Raw genomic sequence first — 26,802 nt, forward strand, 5'->3', positions numbered from 1 at the left:
TGTGTGCGTGTGTGTGTGTGTGTGTGTGTGTGTGTGTGTGTGTGTGTGTGTGTGTATATATATATATAGTGAGAGAGAGAGAGAGAGGTAGGTAGGTACATATGCAAGCACACATACACGCACGCATATATATACGAATGTATGTATTTGTGTCTGAATGGCACCCCACCATCGCCTGATAACTAATGTTGATGCGATTATGCCCCTGTAACTTGGCGGTTCGAAAAAAGAAGTGATAGAATTAATACGAGGCTTCCAAAGAATAATTCCTGGCGTTGATTTGTTCAAATAAAAGACGGTGCTCTAGTATAGCCTATCGTTTTTTGAAGCATATTGGATGGAACGCCATGTTGCTGGTTTTGCCAATAAAAACACAAGCCCTATTTATTTGATGTTCACTGTTTGTTTTTCAGGTTTTTGTTCGGCCAGAGTTCTTTTGTTACAATTCAGTGACCTTATACGTGGTTCTATACTTATTTTTTCTTTCTTGTGTCTGCCCTTTTTAATCATCTGCCATGTTGTATTCAACAGAAATTCAAAATCTTATGGGAAACTTCATAAATCTTGTAAGGGAACTTGCTGAAGAATGCAGTGCAGAAGTAAGTCAGTGGTTTAAGCGTCGGGACAATTTCCTCTCTGATACAACTCAAAATGAAATTTTAGAGGCATATGCTCATAACATTTTACATGAGATCAAAATAAAAGTAGAAAATTCCAGATTTATTGGCATTATATGTGATGGTACCACTAATTGCTTTGGCATGGAACAAGTATCAATCACTGTCCGGTACGTTTCTGAAGACCTGAATGTCAATGAGGATTTTCTAGGTTTTTATAATCCCCCTGACTGCTCTTCGAAGACACTGACTAAGATTTTTCTAGATACTTTTTGTCGCCTAAACATTTCACTTGACTCAAAGCTATGCTGTTTTTCATTTGATGGTGCAAGTACCATGAGTGGAAACATTTCAGGTGTACAGATGCGATTGAAAAATTTGTTCCCAGGTACATATTTAGTACACTGTGGAAACCACTCTCTAGACCTTGTCCTCCAAGAAGTTAGTTCTATGTTTACCTTTGTAGCTGATGCACTGAACTTTGTTCATCAACACGCCATTTTTGTAAAAGTCACCAACAAGAAAAGCACAATGGACAAATCTTTGTGGTGAGAATGTCATCATGTTGCAAGCAGTGTGTCCAACTCGGTGGTGCATTAGAGCAACAGCACTGAAATGAGCAGAAAACAATTATAAGAATATTCAAAATTTTTTGCTTGACCTTCTTAATGACTCATCATTAAGAGCAACAACAAAGGCTACTGTTAAAGGGCTGCTAAAACAATCTGGCAAAGCTTCCACTTTGTTCGGTATTAAAATCGCTGGGGATATATTTGGGGTATGTGAGCCAGTGGCACGTAGCTTACAGCGTCCAGGCACGACAGCCGGTGATTGCTTGAAATTGCTTGAAAAGTTGAAAACCTCTCTTTCAAAAATGAGAAGTGAGAAGGTTTTTGAAAAATATCTTGATGAAGTATCCTCTTCTGACTTGGTGAAAATACCCAACATTTCGCGATCTAAAAATACACCACTGCGCTTTAGGTACACAACAACTACTGAAGAAGTTGCTCTTTCTGTCACCGATGACTGGCGTCGGCAATTTTTCTCTATAGTGGCTGTCATCGAAAATGAATTGACTCGCCGGTTTCAGCAACAGGGAATACGTGTATGCTCTGAGCGAGTGGAGTTGCTGTTGTCAGCAGTCAATTGTGGAGTATTTAACTTTGAAAATGCACATCTACCTGCTTCTTTTGATTTGCTCTTACTGTCATCTCAAATCAAACTTCTTGCTAGCCTATGGACGGAAAGGGAAAATTTGCCTAAATTATTTAATGACATAGTTGATAAATGGAGAGTGTCTGATGCTATTTTTCGTTCTAGTATGCCACAAGTGTTGGCGTGAATGCAGCTTGTCTTGTCTTCACCTGTATCTGTTGCATCAAGCAAAAGATCATTCAGTGCACTTCGCCATTTGAAGACCTGACTCCGTACCACAATGACACAACACCGTCTTACACATACGATGAAAACACTTTGCACATCCTCATGAAACAAAACGTTTCATTAACAAAACGTGTGAGCGTAGGAAAACTTTTGGAATATGTTGATACAGTTTTTTTCATATACGTGTGTATTATGGAGTGATGCAAAAACTCGGCTTACTTCCATTTTAACACTTCTTATAGCTTATTATTTCTTGGTAAACTGACATTTGAATGTTCAGAGAAAACTTCAAAAGTAACTATTAGTGGCTTCTCTTCAAGATGAACAAAATTTGGCATCATGCTGTTATCAAGTACCTGTAGAAAAACGATTTAGTCCCCAAGGACATGTTGATATATCGGAGGATGATGCTCCAGTTTTATCAACAGTGCAAAGCTGATTAACTGATTTGAGCAGAGATAATTTTGAGAAGACTAATGATCTGAACAATCTGCAACTGCTTCCACTGGAGAAAAAATATAAATTGCTAATGTTATTAGCATATCACATGTGAGGGCTGAGAATATTCTACACAATAAATTTGGCATGATGAAAGTTTCTGCTTGGTGGGTGTTGCTTCTTCTGACACCTGATTAAAAGAGCACCAGGCTGATCACATTTCGATAATATCTGACATTGCTTGAGGCAAATCCAGTTTCCTTAAATGTGTTGGGTTTATCATTTTGAGTTAGAGAATAAGAGATAATCTAACAGTGGAGACACTCTTCAACACTTACTCTAAAGAAGGTCATCAAGATCGTTTAATCTGCAGGGAAGGTGATGGCCTCAGTATTTTGGATTGCAAAAAGCATCGCGTTTATTGACTACTTTCAAAGGCTCTCACCATCAATGGAGGGTGCTGTACTGTGCCACCTTTCTAAGGCAGTTGCGAAAGGCTATCAAGGCCAAACGCAAGGAAAACTGTCGAGTATGTTTTTCTTTCATCAAAACAAATACTCCAGTGCACAAGTAATTGGTTTCGATGGCTGCTGTGTGTGATTGGCTTTGAACTGCTAAGCCACCCTCCCTACTTTAGTGATTTGACCTCATCTTATTATCTATATCCCCTACATATATATATAAAAAATACTCGGCTTGGAACCAATATCATAGTGATGATGTCTTATCAGCTGTTGAAAACTTGTTTAACTAACAGGATAGCTTCTTTTCCAAGGCAATCGAAGCAATGAATCGCTGAAAGAAGTATGTAGATATCTTTTCTGTTTGATTTTCACTTTTCAATTGCCTCAATTTTATTCCAATTTCAAAATTGTATATTGTTCACATGAACTAAACCAATAGTATGTTTATCCAACATTTCACAAAACTTTATTAAAAGTTCCATCGTTGAATGTTTTAACATTGTAATGTTGTCACCTTGTATAAAATGCCAGCTTCCACATCCTGTTCTCTGATGGAGGGAAAATGATCAAACTTTAAACCTCTGTTACAGTTTTCTAAAGTTTTTCTGGAATAAGTGAATAGCATCAGATTCAACGGGAAAAATTACACCAATATATCAAATTTGAAAATTTTCGCTTAATTTTAAAATTTCAGAAGGTGAAATCAAGCAGAAAAGATCCTAATATTTAAAAATGAACTTCATTTGGTCACATTCTCTGAGAATATATTGGTCAGCCTGTTAACTGTCCAGTCGATCCTCATAATAATAAAAGTTATTATTATTGAACATGTGTTTGTTTTGGTACCCAAATTAGAAAACTTCACCTTGTTTGTAAAATTTTGGGTACTACAGAAGTGTGAACCCGAGTTCTGAGAGTGCGCATGTCACAAATTTATGCGTGCACGCGCTTTAGTTGTAAGTAGTCGATTTTAGCTCACAAGGCAAATGACGAGATGTGCAGATTCGCGCTACTTGCTGTAAAAGGAGCGGGGTTATCCATGTAATACAAAAAGAAAATTGCAGATAAGTTGAATATAAAAGTGAAAAATAATCATTGAATACTGAAAAAACATTCATCTCCCCTAACTTTAAACCCTAACTCTAAACCTAAGCCCTAACCCTAAACCCTAATCATAATCCTTAACCCTTAATAAAATATGGGAAAAGCTGGAGATAAATGTTTTGAAAACATTCTGAACTATCTTTCAGAATGGTTTACTTTTCAATGAAATATCAGTTTGTTATTTTTCATGTTTTTATTCAATTTATCTGCAATTTTCTTCTTGTATCATATGCATAACCCACCCTCCATTTACAGCAAGTAGCGAGCGTCTCGTTTTTTTACCTGAGTGCTAAATTCGACTACTTACGAATAACGCGTGCGCATGCGCAAATTTGTGACATGTACACTCCCAGAACTTGGAGCCACACTTCTCCAGTAGTGCCAAATTTTGGAACTGAGTTTGCACCCCCTAAGCAAATTTTGTTCCCGGGCCACTGTGTATGTATGTGTATATGTATGTATGTGTATGTATATATGTATGTATGTGTATGGGTATGTGTGCATGTGTATATGTGTGTGTATGTACATGTATTTATGTGTATGTATATATATATATATATATATATATATATGTATATATATATATATATGTATTTTATTTATTTATTTATGTGTTTCAGCCAAGTGGCTGCGGTCATGCTGGTGCACCACCGTGATTTTCACGTTCCTTGCATGGCTCTTCTCCCCCACCTGACATGGTCCAATCAAGAGTTTTGATGGCACATCTGGTGTATAAGAGAATTTGACACAGCTGCCCTAAACTGCGTCTCATTACGAGCCATTGGTTCGTCTGGTATCGTGGAGAGGAAAGCGTCAAGTTTTGTCTTGAAGACCTCCGCATCCATGTCTTGCATGTCTCTCAAATGTTTTGGCAGGGCATTGAAGAGCTGAGGTCCTCTGAAACCGAGGCTGCTGCAGTATCTCGTTCTTATGTGAGATGCAGAGGACGGTACCTTTGGCACCATGCAGTGGCGACCCGTGCGGGCATTCCTGTAGTACTTGATACCAAAGTTTGGCACCAGTCCTTCCAGTATTTTCCATATGTATATTATTACATATCTCTCCCGCCTGCGCTCCAGGGAGTAGAGACCTAGTGCCTTCAGTCGCTCCCTGTAGTTCATCTGTTGGACTGTGGCGATCTTTTTTGTATAGTGCCGCTGAATTGCCTCGAGTTCTGCTGTCCGCTTAACACTGTGTGGTGACCACAACTGAGAGCAATAGTCTAGGCGGCTCAGAACAAATGTCTTCCATAGAATCAACATGACTTTTTGATCCCTTGTACGGAAAGTCCTCAGTATCCACCCCGCCAGTTGTCTGCACCTTGCTGTCAACTTGATAATGTGCATGTGAAATGATGCATCACTACACATGTTGATGCCCAGATCTCTAACTGTTTGTGGTTCTGGGATTGCAGTACCTCCAGGCCCTGTGTATGCCAGTTGGGAGGTACTCGTGGTCTTGTAGCGCAGTACTTGAAATTTTTTTGCATTGAACTGCATATTATTTTGCTCTGCCCACTCATATATTGCATTTAGGTCATTCTGCAGGCTTACAATATCATCAGGATTCTTTATTGCCTGAGATATCTTTGTGTCATCAGCATAGCTAGTGACAGTGGCTCTCCGAGTGACCGTGGGCATGTCCAGAAGGGCCACTATGAACAGTAGTGGCCCCAGAACAGTTCCCTGTGGAACACCGCTCAATATTTGTGTTTCCCTAGATAGTTCTCCATTGGCTGCAACTGTCTGACTTCTACCATTCAGGAAGTCATGCAGCCACTCTCCTAATTTACCAGCTATGCCAAGGTTTCGCAGCTTGTGACATATCAAGCCATGATCAACTTTGTCAAAGGCTTTTGCAAAGTCGAGATATATCACATCAACATTTGAATGGTCAAGTAGCTGCTTCAGGACCCAGTCATAATGCTGCAAGAGCTGCGTGAGGCAGCTTTTACCTGGACGGAAACCATGCTGGGTCTCATTCAGCAAGTCATTTTCTTCTAGGAACGCAATCAATCTCCTTCTGACAATTCGTTCCATGACTTTGCTAATATGTGAAGTTAGAGAGATGGGCCTGTAGTTTCCAGCCTCTGCTCTGCTTCCACCTTTATGGATAGGACATATGGTGCCTTCCTTCAGCTTTTTGGGAAGTTTACCATTTGCAAGGAAACTCTGGAAGAGTATCCGGAGTGGTCCTGCTAATTCTTGTTTACACGACTTTAAGAGGACAGCTGGGAAACCATCGGGGCCAGTTGCCGAATTTGAGCTCATTTCATTTATGGCAGCTATCACATCTTCCTCTTCAATGTCGATGTAGGTAATGGATGCAGTCCCCTTCTGCTGAGTGCTATTGTCAAAGAAATCAGCTGGGTTCTTTATCTGCATGTGACTCAGAGGAGAGGTGAAGACACTCTTGAATTGTGTACTGAGCACTTCACTTATCCATGTGGGATCTGCAGTCAGTGAGCTATTAGGCAGGAACAGGGGTCCTATCTTATACTGCACCGTAGCAGTCTCCTTTGCAAATCTATAGAAAGCCTTGGGGTTTGTTTTTATGCTTTCTACTGCTCTCTTTCCTTCTTTGCTCTCTCCTTTTCATGGGAGAGTTTAATTTTGTTTTCTATTTCTAACAGTGTTAGTTTTAATTTAGCCCTTTTCCTATCCTCCAGTTCTCTATTTAACTGGTTTGAGACCTTTGTTCTGTGTCTCATAAGGATTTTCCTGTCTCTAGGAATTCTATTGGCATGTTTGCTGGTCTTTCTATATGGCACGTATTTGGTGCATATGTCTTGTATGGTTGACATAAAATGACTTAGTTTGAGGTCATTGTCTTGTATAGAAAGGCTGTCGTGCCAGTTTTGATTTCGAATCTCTCTGCGAATTGACTTCCAGTCCGCCCCGTGGAAATTCAGGTTGGATATTGCTTGAGTCCTCCTGGTGGGGTGGGTGTCAGTGGGTTGTCTAGGACCACACATAGTTAATTCTATAATATTATGATCTGAGAGAGACGTGGGCGTTATTTTCACATTATGGATTAGGCTCACATTGTTTGTGAAGCAGAGATCTAAAATATTGCTTCCCCTGGTTGGTTGGAGTATCACTTGTTCCATGAACAGCATGTTGGATAGTTCTAGCAATGATTTTGCCTGGCTTTGTTCATGCAGTGACATCCCAGAGAGGATGTGACCTTCAGGCCATTTAACATTTGGGAGGTTAAAGTCGCCTAGGAAAAGTATATTGATGTGTTGGTCCAGATTTGTCAGGACCTCTTCTATGCGTCTGAGGCTGTCCTCAAATTATATATATATATATGTATATATATATGTATATATATATATATGTATATATATATATATGTATATATATATGTATATATATATATGTATATATATATATGTATATATATATGTATATATATATATGTATATATATATGTATGTATATATGTATGTATATATATATGTATGTATATATATATGTATATATATATATATATGTATATATATATATATGTATATATATATATATGTATATATATATATATATGTATATATATATATATGTATATATATATATATGTATATATATATATATGTATATATATATATATGTATATATGTATATATATATATATATGTATATATATATATATGTATATATATATATATGTATATATATATATATGTATATATATATATGTATATATATATATGTATATATATATATGTATATATATATATATGTATATATATATATATGTATATATATATATATGTATATATATATATATGTATATATATATATATATGTATATATATATATATATGTATATATATATATATGTATATATATATATTTGTATATATATATATATGTATATATATATATATATGTATATATATATATGTATATATATATTTGTATATATATATATGTATATATATATATGTATATATATATATGTATATATATATATGTATATATATATGTATATATATATATGTATATATATATATGTATATATATATATGTATATATATATATGTATATATATATATGTATATATATATATGTATATATATATATGTATATATATATATGTATATATATATATATATGTATATATATGTGTATATATATGTATATATATGTATATATATATATATATATATATATATATATGTATATATATGTATATATATATATATATATATATATATATATATGTATATATATATGTATATGTATATATATATGTATATATATATATATGTATATATATATATGTATATATGTATATATATATATATATATATGTATATATGTATATATATATATATATATATGTATATATATATATATATATATATATATATATATATGTATATATATATATATATATATATATATATATATGTATATATATATATATATATATATGTATATATATATATATATATATGTATATATATATATATATATATATGTATATATATATATATATATATATGTATATATATATATATATATATATGTATATGTATATATATATATATATATATATGTATATATATATATATATATATATATATGTATATATATATATATATGTATATATATATATATATGTATATATATATATATATATGTATATATATATATATATGTATATATATATATATATATGTATATATATATATATATATGTATATATATATATATATGTATATATATATATATGTATATATATATATATGTATATATATATATATGTATATATATATATATGTATATATATATATATGTATATATATATATATGTATATATATATATATGTATATATATATATATATGTATATATATATATATGTATATATATATATATGTATATATATATATGTATATATATATATATATATGTATATATATATATATATATGTATATATATATATATGTATATGTATATATATATATATATGTATATATATATATGTATATATATATATGTATATATATATATGTATATATATATATATGTATATATATGTATGTGTATCATCATCGTTTAACGTCCGCTTTCCATGCTAGCATGGGTTGGACGATTTGACTGAGGACTGGTGAAACCGGATGGCAACACCAGGCTCCAGTCTAATTTGGCAGAGTTTCTACAGCTGGATGCCCTTCCTAACGCCAACCACTCAGAGAGTGTAGTGGGTGCTTTTACGTGTCACCCGCACGAAAACGGCCACGCTCGAAATGGTGTATTTTATGTGCCACCCGCACAAGCCAGTCCAGGGGCACTGGCAACGATCTCGCTCGAAAATCCTACGGGAGCCAGTCAGGCGGTACTGGCAACGGCCACGCTCAAAATGGTGCATCTCATGTGCCACCCGCACAAGAACCAGTCCAGGGGCACTGGCAACGATCTTACTTGGCTTGCCGGGTCTTCTCACGCACAGCACATTTCCAAAGGTCTCGGTCAGTAGTCATCGCCTCGGTGAGGCCCAATGTACGAAGGTCTTGCCTCACCACCTCAGCCCAGGTCTTCCTGGGCCTACCTCTTCCACGGGTTCCCTCAACTGTTAGGGTGTGGCACTTTTTCACGCAGCTATCCTCATCCATTCTCACCACATGTCCATACCAGCGCAATCGTCTCTCTTGCACACCACAACTGATGCTTCTAATGTTCAGCTTTTCTCTCAAGATACTTTCACACTGACGGGTATTCACATTGACATTACACATCCAACGGAGCATACTGGCTTCATTCCTTGCGAGCTTACGTATGTCCTCAGCAGTTACAGCCCATGTTTCACTGCCATGTAGCATGGCTGTTCGTACGCATGCGTCATACAGTCTGCCTTTTACCCTGAGTGAGAGTCCCTTTGTCGCCAGCAGGGGTAAGAGCTCTCTAAACTTTTCCCAGGCTATTCTTATTCTAGCAGCTACACTTTCAGCGCACCCACCCCCACTACTAACTTGGTCGCCCAGATAGCGGAAGCTATCGACTACCTCTAGTTTTTCACCCTGGAATGAGATAGAAGTTGTTTCCTGTTTGTTTACAGTCTTTATTGCACCTGAACATCTGCCACAAACAAAAACTAACTTGCTAGTTAACCTGCCTTTGATGTTGCTGCACCTCTTATGTGTCCATAGCTTGCACCGGGTACATCTTATAGAGCTACTACCTACTCCTTTTCTACATACTGAGCAGGGTCATCTACCTGAAGGGGTTTGTGTTTTATCTACCTTCCTACTTATTAGGATTTTGGTTTTAGCTAGGTTGACTCTAAGGCCCTTCAATTCTAGACCTTGCTTCCACACCTGAAACTTCTCCTCTAGTTCTGATAGTGACTCCGCAATTAGGGCAAGGTCATCAGCATAGAGGAGCTCCCAGGGGAAACCTGTCTTGAACTCCTCTGTGATTGCCTGGAGGACTATGATAAATAAGAGGGGGCTGAGGACGGAACCTTGGTGGACCCCTACCTCTACCCGGAATTCATTGCTGTACTCATTTCCAACCCTCACCTTACTGGCAGCATCTCTGTACATGGCTCGCACAGCTCTCACTAACCATTCTTCTATCCCAAGTTTCCTCATTGACCACCAGATAAGGGATCGGGGGACCCTGTCAAAGGCTTTCTCCATGTCAACGAAAGCCAGGTACAGAGGTTTATCCTTAGCTAGGTATTTCTCCTGCAACTGTCTCACTAGAAATAAGGCATCAGTAGTGCTTTTACCTGGCACGAACCCAAACTGCATCTCATCTAAATTGATTCGCTCCCTAATTAGTTGGGCTATGACCCTCTCTGTAACTTTCATAACCTGATCTAACAGCTTGATGCCTCTGTAATTATTTGTATCTAAAGCGTCACTTTTACCTTTGTAGCAGTTGACTATGATGCTGCTACACCAGTCATTGGGTATGACTCCTTCGTGTATCACCTGATTCGTAATACGGGTGACTAGGCTATAGCCAACACTGCCAGATATTTTGAGCATCTCTGCAGTGATTCCTGATGGGCCGGGGGCTTTCCCGGTCTTCATACTCTTAATTGCTTTATCTACCCTGGTACTATCAACTCGGATAGCTGGTCCCTCTATTGGGTTGACATACGGCAGGCTCTCTTTCTCCCATTCATTCTCTTCATTAAGCAATCTATCGTAGTGGCATCTCCAGACCTCTTTCTTTGCATCCTCATTTAATGCAAGCGTACCATCATCCATGCGAACACATTTCTCTCCTACAACATCACTATTCTCTCTCCTACACTGTCTTGCAACACGAAATACCTCGAGTCTTTGGTCCTCACGGCGCAGAACATTGGCAAATCTTTCCTTATCTGCTTCCCCTCTGGCTAAATAAACCTGTCGCCTAGCCTCCCTTCTGGCACATTGGTACAATTCCCTGCTACCACCGTTCTTCCAGTCCTTCCAAGCCTGTTTCTTTTGTCTAATAGCCCTGTCTACCTCCTTGTTCCACCACCACGTTACTCTGGGTCGGGAGGGGACCTTACACCACCCACAAATCTGGTCGGTGGCTTTCAACAGGTTGTCCCGCAGAAATCTCCAATTGTCTTCCACGTTGTATGATGCTATATCCCCTTCTATTTCGTTAAATGCTTCAAGTAACTTGCCTCTAAGTCTCTGTCCGTTTGCAGGGTCTTTAAGCTTCCACACCCTTCTCCTCCAAGCCTGTCTAATTCTGGGCACCCATTTTGCCTTGATCCCAAAGTCGCTAACTACTAATCTATGTTGTGGGGTACATTCTTCGCCAGGGTAGGTTTTGGCATTTATAAGCCGCCCTCTTTCCCTATTTCTGGCGAGGATGTAGTCGATTTGGCTAGAGTGTCTGCCGGATGTGTGTATATATATATATGTATATATGTGTGTATATGGGTATATAGGTGTGTGGATGAGTGTATCTGTGTGCATGTATGTATACATGTATACCTGTGTGTGTGTGGGGGGGGTATGTATGTTTGTAAGTGTATATATATATATATGTGTGTGTGTGTGTATGTGTACAAATCTACATATATGTAAGCATGTATAATTGTGTATGTATTTGTATAAAACCATATATATGCGTTATTAGGTTCTGTATGTAAGTACATATTTCTATGTGTATGTGTGTGTATGTATATATGTATGTATGCGTGTATGTGTGTTTATGTATGTATATATATATGTGTATATGTGTGTATGTGTGTGTGTACGAAAAAAAATATATATGTATATGTGTGTGTGTGTATGAGTATATGTATATGTATGCATGCACACGCACACACACATATATATGGATATGTGGATGTATGTATATGGGTGTGTGTGTGTATGTATGTATATATAAAAACACTTGAGTTATTTTCCTTTTATATATACACATATATATATGTATATATATATATATATATATATATATATATATATATATATATATATGTATTTGTATGTATGTGTGTATATGCATGAGTGTGTTTACATATGTATACATGTATGTATATGTATATGCGAATTTGTTTATTTGATTAGGTAATAGGCGTAGATGTATAGCTATGTGTATGTGCATGAATCTATTTCTATTTATACATGTGTGTATATGTGAATGGATACATAAGTGTATATGGGGACACGCACACATGTGTATATTTGTATATGCGTGGGTACGTATGTGCATATGTATAAATGTGGACGTATGAGTGTGTATATATATATATGTGTATATATATATAGATATATGTGTGTGTGTGTGTATATATACATACATATGTATATGCGAGTGCACATATGTATGTATGTGTATATACACATATATATGTATATATGTGTGTGTGTATCAGTATGCATGTATATGCGTGTGTTTGTGTATGTGTATTTATGTATGCATTTACGCTCTCACACATTCATTGGTATGTGTTGTCCAACCCACTATCCGGCAGCGTCCAACTCTCTAACGGTTTTTTTCAAATGAATCAAGTTATAACCTTATCCATCTATTGTTTTCATAATCGGTCATAATGTCTTACGTTTAAGATGATTCTCATGCTTTCCCTGATGAGAAGGTTACAATTTTAATATCAAAGATCCCTATGGATCACACAGGTTGTAATCCTTTGAAACATATGTAGGAATAAAGTATGCAATTATAACATGCGTTTTCTCCAATCCTTAAATTCTTAAATATACTCAAATACCCAAAATTTCAAAGAGTTCCTGCCTTAAAAACAGGAACTAAACCACAGTTATTTTGTGTTCTTTGCTACATTGGTTTCTATTAACCCATTTATTCTATCAGAAGAATTTTTATTCATTAAGATAGAAGAAATACACATAATTATATATATATACATATATATATATATATATATATATATATATATATATATATATATATATATATATACATGCATGTGTGTGTGTGTGTGTGTGTGTGTATTTGTGTATATATGTATATCTTTATCTTATGATATTTACTTTGTTTTATATTATATTCATTTATTGTGCTTTTAATTATTAATTTTTCTATATGTGATAGTGAATTTTCATCGATGAGTTCTTGAAACTTGGTTATTTTCCCTAAAACTATATATTATATATATATATATATATATATATATATATATATATATTCAGATTTGGTAAGGACTGAACAGCCATAGGGCTTGTTTTCATTATTTTGTTTTTATAGTTGTTGTGGTCATCAGGTATTGGTCTTGTACAGCGAGTTCCAGCCCCTCCGTTTTTACATTCAGTCCAGAGATTTTGAGCCCTTGTTGGCTATTACTTTAGCTCATTTCTTTTCTCTCAAACAGCGTATTGGCCATGGAGTGATTTTCTCTTTTTTTTTTTTTTCTTTAGTATGTTTTGTAGTTCTGTTTTCATATTGCTTTTACTCTCTTTGGCTCTTTCTGCTATGCTGTCATCTAAGATTAGTGTGCCAATGTAGTTAGTTTCTGTTTTAAGCTTTGTCCCCTCCTTGTGTATAGATAAAAGCGTTTTCTTTTCTATGTGTTGCTTTATTACCTGTAGTAGTTTTCCGCTTTTTGTTTTTAAGTACTTTTCTAGTCCTGTTGTTGTTTTACAGTAGTTGTCTATCTGTGTTAGGCCACGACCGCTTTCTGAGCAGCGTAGATATATTCGGTCTGTGTCTGCTTTGGGGTGGTGACTTCGGTATGCTGTTAATAGTTTTCTGTTTTTTCTATATAAGTTTATCAATTCATTGAACTTCCAGTTTATTATATTGAAGTTGTAATTTATGACTGGTATGGCTAACGTATTATCTTATTTTTAGCATTAAGCTCAGTATTTTCTTTAATATTCTGTCTTAATTTTCTCTTTCATTTCTGTGTCTTGTATTTTAGCTATTTCGTCTATTCTTAGATATTTGTATGAGCGATTGTGGTCTAATTCTCTGATTTCTGTGTCAATGTCGAGTGCAGTATTTTCAGCACTGATTAATTTGCTTTTTCGCAGTGTCACTTTGGCACATGTGTCCAACTTCATGTTCATCCTGATGTTTTGTTGAAACTATCGACATTTTTTAGGTGGTTTTTCTGGTATTTTTAGTGAAATGTTTTAAGTCATGTATGTATAGGAGATGATTTATTGTTTGTCCTTAAGATCTGTTACCCATGGTGGTTTAATTTTAAAAGTTTATTAGTGGAGTCAGAACAAGGCAGAAAAGCAAGAGTGACAACGAGTCTCCTTGGAAAATTTCACTTCTCATGGATATAGATTCATTTTTCAGTGATTTACTGGTTTTCCAGTTTGCCATTGTATGCTTGATATATTTTAGTAGTTTTAGAGCTACTTTATCTGTCTGGAGAGACTCCAATGTCCATGAATGTGGAACACCGTCTAATACTTTCTGGTAAAACAAGTCTGCATTTTTAAATGTAGTGAATGGATATTTGTTTACTTCTAGGTAATTCTGAAACATTTTAATGCTGATTTCAAATGTTTTTAGTTTTTGCCTATCACGTACAAATTTCGCAGAAATAGTTGTCATATATATGATAATTTTTCTTGTCATTAATTCCGTTTTGTGGCAGACTTTGAGATAAAAGTATGATGAAATTAAGAACAAATAGCTAGAATAATAAAAGAACTGATATGAATAATCTATGTAGGCCTATATATTGACTAAATATATATTTTTTAATGCATTTACCATGGCTACTTTAAAGTAATTTTACTCCTTTTCAAGCATCCTTTTCTTTTATTTCCTTCCAACTTTTGGCAGTTGCTTGCAACCTTTCTTTAAGGTTCAGCAGTAATCTGCCATCATGTTCACATTCCACCTCCCCTGGTACCTTCGCTCCATTTCTTTAATGTCCTGGTGAAATCTCTCCCCGTGCTCTTCACTTAGATTGCCGAGAAATAGTCGAGGTGTGAGTGAAGAAAGTTTGTTTTATCGCTCATGGTACACCCAAGATTTTTAAAGTTTTGCAACATGATATCAACTGTCACTTTATAATTTGAACACTTATTGTTTCCCAAAAAGTTCTCGACAACACGCTTGAAGCTCACCCATACCTGCTTTTGAGTTTCATTGATGGATTTCTCATAATCTGGGTTTTTCATTAGTTTACGTATGTCAGGACCAACAAATATTCCCGCTTCTATTTTCTCACTGGTTATATTTGGGTATTTTCTTCATTTTTTTAGTGACACTGCAAACATGGTCCAACTGCAGGCAAAGATTTAACGAACTGTTTCATCAAACTCAGTTTGATGTGCAAAGGTAGTAGAGTAGCAGTACTTTTGTAGGTTCAATCAAGGACTCGTGCAGAATGTTTTTGGGTTCCTGTAACAAACTTTTCATATTGTGACCAGTTTTTAACCATCTAGTGCTTTTCTTTCGCACTGCTGTCCCATTCACATAAGCAACATAGCATTTTTGTGTAGCCTGCCTTTTGGCCTACAAGCTTGTCTATAATTTTGAAATCTCCTCACACTTGCCAGTGGTGTTCTGCATACTTTATATTAACAAAAATTTTTTTACATTTTCATACGTGTCTTTTAGTTGTAGCAAGACAGCCATCAAACTCCTTTTAGAGGAATCAATGAATAGCCTCCATTCTGAGGGATTGCTCTTGATCTCAAAATAGTTTAGCAGGTTTGGAATATTACAGCAAAACACCATTGATTCATCCTCAGCGAAGAATGGTAACAACTTGAGTTCCCTGTAACGATACCAAGAGAAGAAGGTTCTCGGTAACAAAAGCTTTTTCATTTTTAGCCTAGAACCAAGAAGTTCCGCTGCATCCTTTGGTAGGTTCAAATTTATCACCAAATCATTGAGCTCTTCCTGTGTAAATAACTGCAGATATTCAATTTCGACAGGAGTGTAGTCATCACCTTCTTCTTCTTCACATTTGTCTTCACCACTACCTGATGTGACATTCTCCAAAACAAGTGGTGGGAGAGGAGCTGGAATGTCAACTCTATGTGCAATAGGCCGTATAGCCGAGGAAATACACTATCTTATGCTTATTGTTTGCACTGTACCCATCAACTTTAGCAATGCAGACATAACAATCGTCAGCGTAGTTACTTGGCTCTCGCCACACGATTGGTATTCCAAAGGGCATTTCTGTTTTCTTACAGGCTTTTCAGAGTCTCAGCCCCTCCACACAAATGTGACAGCACAATAAGCGAAGTATAGATTTTTTTACATGGTCAGTTATATTTTGTCTCTACTTAATGATAACATATGTCTGGATTGTTCATGCACTTACATCTATATGCACTCATTTTAAATGGAGTTTATACATAAATATCACCAACGACTGACCTGGAACTACTAAAACAGCACTAAAGCATCAGTTAGTAATCGTATACACAGCTTTTCTAGGTCACGTCGTCTGTCAGAGTTGCCAACGACTGTTTAATAAACTTTATATTGGTTGCCATTTTACTTTTACTAATGTTAGGTCAGTATTAGTTTATAGCAATCTATTTTATTGAGCAAAATAAATCAGATAATCACTGTCATCTGATTCTCTGATACCATAATACAGAAAAAATAAAGTTTTATTACAGAAAAATGTGATGGAGAAAAACTAATAACAGATCTGAAATCAGTGTTAAAAGTTGCTTTAAAAAGTTATGTTGACATTTATCATGCAGACCTGTGTAATCAATCCAAGTCATGTTGAGGTTTGTCTTTCTCTTCTTACAGTCTTCTAAAATGGCTCGATTTACTGGAAGTTGCTCCTTACAACCATATATCCCCTCCGGCTCCCATTTGTTCTTCTAGTAAAACATTGTTGGTTTCCAGGTGTATTAAAGGCCGGTTATAGATGGCTGATGTGAGGATGTTGTAGGTCGTTGATAGGTATGTTATTTTCCTATAATGTTGTGGGAGTATGATGTCTTTATTTTTGGAAATTAGGATGGTTTATCCTTCCAATATCCAGTTTGGTGTTGATTCTGGCTTACATATTAATAAATTAAATATTGCTGCTATGTGAGTATGGCTAGTGAGGAGGCGTTTCAGCCAGAAGTTGGAGACCTTGTTTTCCTTGGAGTTTTTCAGTTACTGGTAGTCCTCAGTGTATCCGTGATCTCTTGGCTAGTGATGGTGGGCTATATGTGCGGTGCTATTTTGCTCTTCCTTTTCATTTCCCTATTTATCCATTGAGCATTTTTATTATGTTGTTGTTGTTTGCTCCACATTCCTTCTCAGTATGATTGAATCTCTGGTGATTATTATTATTATTATTATTAGTATTATTATTACTATTATTATTATTATTGTTGTTGTTGTTGTTGTTGATGATGTTAAGAATTTTTTTCTTTATCCAGGTAAGAATAGGAGTTTTATCATTCAGTGATAAGGTAGAAATAGATTTTAACCTGAACGAATCTACTGACAAATCTAGTATTCTACAGAAAGTCAGTCGAATTCGACAACTCACAGGAAGCACTTATACATGGCTGGCGTTAAGAGAATTGGTTAATATGTTTAAGCAAAGAAATGGTGCTCGACCGTTTGTTACACATCTCGCCATCATTCTGACTGATGGAAATTCCCAGAATCCACATGCCACTTCGGCAGCAGCACATGTGGTTCATCAAGCTAATATCAAAGTCTTTGCGTTGGCCATTGGAGAATATATAAAAGTAAAAGAGATTCGTGACATTGCAAGTTCTCCAGAGAGAATATTCTTTAAAAAAACAGCATCTTTCAGTGAACTGAAAAGCATAAGAGAAAGCTTCTTAACCACAACTTGTAAAGGTAAGATACAAGAATATATTCTTTCCCAATAGTTCAGACAAACATCTCATATAATTATTTTCTACTGTTTGCCATGTTCTTTTAAATCATTGATTACTTCTCTCAACTAATAGAGTTGTAAAAAAATCATTATTTGGTGAAAAAAGTTGATTTATTCTATAGATGATGCAAATCTCAATATATTTTTTAAAATTAATTTTTGTCATCTTAGCCATATTTTTGAATAAATCACAGAAATTTTGTTCAAACTGACCCATTGAAAGATATATATCTCAGAAACGTAATTAATGTTGTAAAAGGAAAGTTTAAAGTACGTGGTGTGAAATAAATATATCGATTCAAGACTTATCTCCTTCCAATACTTTCAAATGCATCCGATTTTTTGAGCCAATGAAGGTTTTAAGTGGTTATTTGCTCCTGAAAATTACATCCTATCGTCTTAAAAATGAACATGCTGGATAATGTGGCCCCAGATTGTTTGCTCATATTAAAAATAAGGATGGTCGCGGCTAGAATGTCTTAGATCCCAGGTTTGCTCGATCAGGATAGACCTGAAGGCTAGTTAACAACTGAATTTTAGCTTGCGTTCCATCTCTTTGGATTTGGTAAAATGAATAGAACTTGGTGAAAATGTTGAAAATATACCTTGAAATACTATTTTAATTCTTTTTAGATTGTTCATCCAACATATTGCGTGTTGAGGTGTGATATATTTTAAGATTATATTTCTACATCAGCACTGTGTGTATTATTCATTATTTTGAGTCAATGTAGAATAGATAAACTTTCAAACATTTTTTAAAAGACGGCAATATGTGATAGCCGTGCGAAATTTCTTCTTCTAGATAACTTTATAACAAATTTCAACAATGTTTTTTTTTTTTTAATCACCTATTTTAAAACGTTTTCAGTTGTTAATGAAATACCTCCTTTACCAAGCTTCCGAATTTCAACCACTGAAGGTAAAGTTCAAATATACAATATCTTAATTAATAAATGATATATTCGATTCTGTAAAACGTCTTCCACGCTACATTTGAATTATGCTCGTTAACTTACGTTCAGTGGGGCGGATAAGTTTATGCGGAAATATTGAAAGACTTAAAAAGATCGGACCTGGCAAAGCAAGGTCTTATATCGGGAAAGTAAGAGTAAAACCGTTCACATTATTATTACAAAGAGGCAGAAACACATTTTCAGGTCAGATTTCCAAGTGTCAGTAAAAACTTTAGTCGATCAACTACCCGTAATTCTCTGACAATTGAACAGTCAAGTGAAAAAATTTCCTTTTCCACCATGTGGATGCATGTTCAATCCAAATAGGGGAACCGTTCCTTTTAATACAGTCTCGAGTTAATTAATAACATGAGTGGAACTTGATAAACGAAAATTGGGCAGAAGGAATTGTCGCGTGCGTGTGAGTGTCTATTGTTGAAATGCAGACAGTTACTAGCCATTCTTGCCATCAGAATTTTAATTAACCAGTAATTGCTTAACTGAATACTTGAAAAGTTTGTAACTAACGACACAATTGTTTACCACAAAGAAAAATATATAAGGACTTTGCATGAAGAATCCCAACAGACGCTAAGTGCTAATTGTGAAAATTACTAAATGCTTAAGTAATAACCCATGCAAACTATCGCCAGAACAGCTTTATTAACTACCACGATTGGATTATTGCAAAAAATAGATACTCAAATGATGAAAATGACAATGCAGTAAATGTGGTCCATGAATCTACAATGGCTCCGTTTTATCCACAGGATATTTACAATGAAAATGGACCAAAGTCACCAGTGTTGACCATATCGAAATTTGGGCAGTCTAATCTGAGATTCGACGAGTGAATTAAGATTTAATCCTGTCAAATGCCAAGCCTCCTGTTACCATTGTAAAAAGTTCATGGAGAGTAACACATTTACTTTAAATAACTAAAAAATAAACCGGTTCCCAAAGCCTTCGAAAATGTTAGTTGCCAGCAATAGGCTATGGTGATGTGGATAGACTATTGAGTGAATGCAAAGCACAAAATAACAGTGGCGCGGAACCGAGAGAACTTGAAAATGATCATCCACACCTTATTGTTCTCTACCAAAAAACACATAATCCATAGAAGTTTAGCAGACAAATGTGCTGTTATTAACTGTGGTAACGTATTAGAATTGTTACATCTTTACTACACGTATTGTTTTGCTAGGAGTAAAACTGAAAAGCAAGTGTAATATGCAGTAGACCTCACTTATTGTCCAAAACATAAACATCGATATCACGATTGAGAAGATTTTAGTGTTGAAGTTATACCATTATCGTTGAACAAGTTGTAATACACTTCAAATTCATCACTATAGAAAATTTTAATCTTATGCAATACATTCTATTGAAGGAAGCGTTCACTCTGAGTTAATCCTAAATGTATTCAGGAAGTGAAACATGACAAAATTGAAGGTGAAATAATAAAATTGTAATGTAAGAGAATGCTGCAAAGTGTAACAAGGAACTCTTGTAAATACACTGAGGTAAAAGCAGTAAGAGAACCATTATCTCATATAGCAAAAGCATTACTTGACAAATGATGAAGGCCCAAAATAGTGCAACATTGAATTATATATATATATATATATATATATATATATATATATATATATATACATATATATATAAACACTGATTTATTAATCGAATTAGTTGTTTTGAAAATAATGATGTCAGATATAAATAGTTTCAGCAAATAACTTGAGATATTATAACAACAATTAAGTAAACTTTTATTAACTGCAGAAACGAAAAAATACATTGGAAATGCTCTGAAACTTTTGCTTTAGTAGCTTCAACACTGATGCATCAGTTGACTCAGTCTATTCTATCAACTTGTTGCATTTCATTATGGAGTTGTTTTGGATTTCCTAGATGTAGAAAAGACAATCTATATAAATTTTGTCACGAATCATAGGCATCGATAAGGTACAGCTGATATTATTGAAACTGTTTACAAGAACAATCTTCATGGCATTCTACCAGTCTTCAAAAAAAGTTACTGGTATATTACTAACCATTTCCGCTACTTTGTGTCTTGCAGAGCACTCCAAGTAACGCTTCTAAGTGCTGTGGTAGACTAACCACTATACTGAAACTGACTGGCTGATGATAATCTACATACAGCTCTAACTCATACAGTAGTAGTCGTACTCTACACAGAAGAGTACGCTGGGTAAGGAGAGGTTGTTATTACAAATGAGTGTACCAGAAGTGATTTTTCAAGATTTCGATCAGGAAAGTTTTTTCTCCGACACCATCCCCCGACAAATAGCCAAATCAAGTGTTGAAAACCATCTACAACTTAGTTACGTCAGCAGGCTCGATGTTTGTATCTCACATCATTTGAATGAGGCTAATCTCATCTAATGGAATTCCATCTGTGGTTCGTCACAGGAAAAGCGCGGCAAACCACCACAAACACCCTTCAAAGCAGAACTTCATCCGAAGAAAGTTATACTTTCAGTATCGTGAGAGTGGAAAGGTGTTGCCTTTTATGAACTTATTCCCACAGATAGAACCATCCATTCGGATGTGTACTGTGACCAGCTGGACAAATTAAATTCAGCAATCAACCAGAAATGCAGCACTTGCTAATCTTTCGGGCATTGCCTTTCATCGCGACATCACACTTTTTTGCAGACGCAGCAAAAGTTAGTGGGGTCTTGCTGAGAATTTTTGCCGCACTTTTCATACTCGCCTGACATTGTGCCTTCAGATTTCGATCGGTTCCAGTCTCTTCAAAATTCATTGAATGGACAGACCTTTGATTCTGAAGAGGACGTAAAGATTCACCTGGAAGACTTCTTCGCCAGTAAAGACAGTAAATTCTTTGAGGAGGGAATAATAAATCTGTCCACAAGATGACAGAAGACACTGGAACGAAACGATAATTATACCTACGTGCATATAAATATAAACAAATTAACATTTGCTTTTTATAAGCGCCGAAATATGTATTGTAAGATATAAATAAGATGATAATTTATTTTCGTACGCAGAGACACCGTTAGAATAACAGAAATATAGGGTAAATTATCCTTACAAAGTGGGAAAATCTGTCAACAAACAGCCACGTGACGCTGATTTTACCTGAGAATCACATTTGAAATAGATGTGTCCCATGGCTGTTTGTTGACAAATTTTCCGCTTCGTAAGGGTAATTTATCCAATATTTCTGTTGCTCTAACGGCATCTCTGCATCCGAAAATAAATTATCTTATTTGTATCTTATGATAATTATACTATTGATTGAAATTACTTTGTTTAAAACTTTTGTCTGATTTTCGCTTAAAAAACCAGATAAATGTTGTGGTTAAAGCAATATATATATATATATATATATATATATATATATATATATATATATATATATATATATATATAGGCACTGACCAGACTATCAGATGTCTTTATACACCATTGATTCTGAAGTACTTCACATTGTTTTAACTTTCGAATGAATGCTGACTTTGCGGGCATTTCAGGGAATGCTGGCGTGCCCGCATAGCCAGTATTCCCTGAACGAAATGCCAGTCCTTTGCAGGATTTCCCATTTACAGCTAAGTGAACGGAAACAGGGTGGATTGAATGAATTGCTTAAGAACCCAATGCACTGCGGTTTTGGAATCGAAACTACGATCTTGCGGTCGTTAATACAACAACCTAACGGCTTGACCATGTGCCTTTATACACACGCGCACACACACACACACACACACACACACACACACACACACACACACACACGTACTACGTGTAAGTATTATGTTAATATATGTTTTGCACGGGTTTACTGAATTTAGGAAGTGATCTAACTCTTCCACAAGCTTCTAACATGTATGCATGAATGGGCACAGCATGACTGGTTAGTTTAGTAATCACTCCGTGGGCTTGAAGTTCCCAGTTTCGATTCTACTATGTAACAGCTTATGCAAGTGTCATTTTTAAAAACCTTAGGACGCTCCGTCACCTGTTATTGAAACTGTTTATAAGAACATTTTTCCTTGTAATGGAAACTGTAGAAGTCAGTAATTCAAAAGTCCAGCTTTATCACACTCTGTAACATTGATTTTACACGAGAATCACATTTAAAATAGACGTGTCAGAGCATTTGGACCGCTTGGAGGCTATGTTGAAAAATAAACCTCATTTGGTCATATTCCATGAGAGTATCTTCGTCAGCCTATGAACTTTTCAACGGACCGCCGTAGATATAAACTATAGAAAGTAAAATATAAAATTAAATCTAGCAACAAGCGACATTAGAATAAACAAAATATAACAAATAAATAATAAACAACAGATAAAAAAAATCGACATATAACTTAGGAATCACATGCTGGATTACCAACTATACCATTTATGAGATGAAGATATAAAGGATACCTAATTAGAAGGCGCATTATATAGGTTCACATTATTTCTCAATTAATACATACAGCTTTACATCACGTCAGGGGATATGCAACTACATCAGGGTGCTGCTAGAGGCTGACTACGTAACGGGTTTAAAGTATGCGAATGTACGTCTAATATTATGCAAGTACACTAATCTTAGCTCTTTCGATTTATTGAGAACATTCCTTGGATATACAAGGATTTCCCAAAATTCGGCACAGTAAAGCGCGCATCCATTGCTTCTCATTTGAGTATGATGATACTTTTCTTATAATGCTCCAGGCAATGTAGGATTGAATGTTTTATCTTCCAATTCTCAAACTACTCTGAAAAAACAATAATATTTTATATCAATGTGACGTAACAACTGACATGAATACTTTTATTTACTTAGGCTCAAACGCATGTAACTTTAAGTAGAGACTTTACAATCATTATTTTTCCTTAAGAAATCAGGATAACTCTAGTGTTACGTCAAACGTAGAAAAGATGTGGGAAGTTGTAAAAGGAAAATACTAATAATTGGTAAATAAAAAAATATATTTCTTTATACAAAGATAATTATTTCTGCCTCTTGTTGCGATATGGTGAGATTAAATATTCGAAAGAATTTGTGGTCCGTTCTTTATCCAATATAAATTATCATAATATGTTATTGTCTCCTTTTACGTTTTTATGCCACAAAGTAAACAAAACTGTAGATGTGAAAAAGTATGTGAATACATACACACACACACACACACACACACACACACACACACACACACACATACATATATGTATATATAAATACATACATATATTATTTATATTATTATAGGATTGAACGGCAGGAATCCTCTTCCAAGTAAGTTTTAATAATTCTAATGCGCAATCTATACGATCTTTTTGCTCATTCGTTTTTTTCTCTTTTTTTCTCTCTTATTCTTTTACCTCCTCTTCTCCCACTATTCTATCCTATTACTCTGTCACATTCTCTCTCTCACTCCTCCTCCCTTGCTAACGTGGCTCCCACATGACCATCGGCCATATTTCTTTCTTTCTCTCCGTGGTAGCTGGAACAAGGAAGTCGTATTCTTGTTCGTCTCCTATCCTAGCTTGATTTACGTGCTCACCACCACAATCTTGTTTAAGCTTAGCAGCCCTTCCTATTTGTTTTCACTATCTTGTTTGTGTTACCAATTTGACCCTCCGCAAAATCCCAAATTTTATTTAATTTGCTTTGCGGGGACAACTGTTTTATCGAAAGCGTATATTGTTGTTAAATGCTCGAAATACGAGACTAGAAAAACAGCCGACAACTGATGAAGGGTCGTTCTTTATGTTGTTTGTTTTGTTTTCCATTTGTGCCTTTGGTTGTTCGAAAGAATAGTCCATGTTCCACGTACTCGTGATTCTTACTTTTTTGTTGTACACGTTTCGTGACGTCCTGTGCCTACATATGCATATGTATATATATGCGAATAGATGTATGTATATATGTGTATATATATATATATATATATATATATATATATATATATATATATATATATATATAAAGTGAAATGGATACACATGGAACAATGTGAATAAGATACAGACAGATGGATAACGTGAGTGGTTGCTCTCTCTCACCCACACATTTATATGCCTGTATGTATACATACATACACACACACACACACACACACACGCACACACACACAGATATAGATATATATATATATATATATATATATATATATATATTATAAACCATTTAGATTATTTTTTTATTTCTCTTATGTAATATTTCAGGAGTTTGTGATACAACGTTGCCAATCGAAATAGTATTCCTTGTAAACAACGTTCATTTTGGACAGAGAAGAACTGAAAAGATTTTACACGCAATAACTCATGCAGAGAGAAAAATCCACCACACTTGTGTTTCGCACTTTAGAACAATATTTGAAGATTGTTCAACATTTGAAGACACGTTTGATATTTATAATCCAAGAAATCGAAATCACAAATTTAAGAATTGTCGTATTGGTATTTTCTTTGTCGAGAGAGGCATGGATTTCGGATCACCGATTCTCCAAAACATAACTAGAAACTTATTAAAAGATACTACTGGAATCTTTGCCGTCATGATTGGGGATATTAAAGAAGTGTCTGGATTACGATATTTTATTAAAGACGAGAATATCATCAATGTCCCACATATTGAAGTTCTTACGTCTTCCTTAAGTCATAATGTCAACAGAGTTATTTGTAACAACAACAATATCTGATATGCTTTGGATTTACAAAAATGCAGGAAAAATTGAATTTCTTCAAATAATCATCTGAAATTATAATTCATGAAAACATTTTTACACATTCATACATTAACTAATATACGTTAGGTATGACACATGCCAAGTTATCTTGGTGTTCATTGGATTATCACGCAGTAACACGAATACGCATATTTATACATTTTCGCTTTTTTATTTTCTCTCACTTTCTCGAATATATAAAAAATACACACATATACAAACATATTCACACTCCCACAGATATGCTTACACACACCTATACACATATACATACATATATGGGTATATGCGTGTATGTAGATGTATGAATGTGCATATATATACACACACATACATATAAACATACTTACATATGCGTATGCATACATATTTGTATATATATATATGAAACGGATGTTAAAGAGAGTCAGAAACACTTATTGTTCTTTTTATGAATGCAATAAAGATCAGTTTTACTTGCTGTTGACTTAATACACTTTATCAACTAAATATATATTTTCTAAAATCCAAGGTGACTGACTACATCACAGAACATATTCTCCACCAAGTTAACGGACAGTTCTGTTATCAAATTAATCAAATGAATGTCCTATACCGCAGTCGTTAACCATTCTGCGGCACAAATGGGACTTAATATTTGTATTTATTCCCACAACAACTTAATCGAAGATATCGTTATTCCGTGATTCTTTTGTAATTGGCAAAGTTACTTGTTTTCTGTTATTTCTTTTTCTTGCTTAGTGTTTATATATCTCCCATAATTTTGTAAGTGTAATAGCTCAGCATAAAACGTGAAATTTGCTAAATGCTACTTACTAAATGCGATTTTGTA

General features: G+C 34.9%; 1 protein-coding gene across 1 annotated transcript in view; it reads left to right on the forward strand.

Moving 5' to 3' along the window:
- The window catches only part of LOC106879865 (collagen alpha-4(VI) chain), a 90,437-nt gene extending 64,007 nt beyond the window's left edge, over positions 1 to 26,430 (forward strand). The window contains exons 11-14 of the mRNA XM_089351006.1: positions 17,820 to 18,252; positions 19,164 to 19,214; positions 24,509 to 24,535; positions 25,468 to 26,430. Coding sequence (XP_089207132.1) covers positions 17,820 to 18,252; positions 19,164 to 19,214; positions 24,509 to 24,535; positions 25,468 to 25,943 — 987 coding nt within the window. The 3' untranslated portion in view covers positions 25,944 to 26,430. The remainder of the gene's footprint in view (positions 1 to 17,819; positions 18,253 to 19,163; positions 19,215 to 24,508; positions 24,536 to 25,467) is intronic.
- The last annotated feature ends 372 nt before the right edge of the window (positions 26,431 to 26,802 follow it).

The sequence above is a fragment of the Octopus bimaculoides genome, chromosome 4 (assembly GCF_046866305.1).
Source record: "Octopus bimaculoides isolate indiv1 chromosome 4, ASM4686630v1, whole genome shotgun sequence".
NCBI classification, from domain to species: Eukaryota; Metazoa; Mollusca; class Cephalopoda; order Octopoda; family Octopodidae; genus Octopus; species Octopus bimaculoides.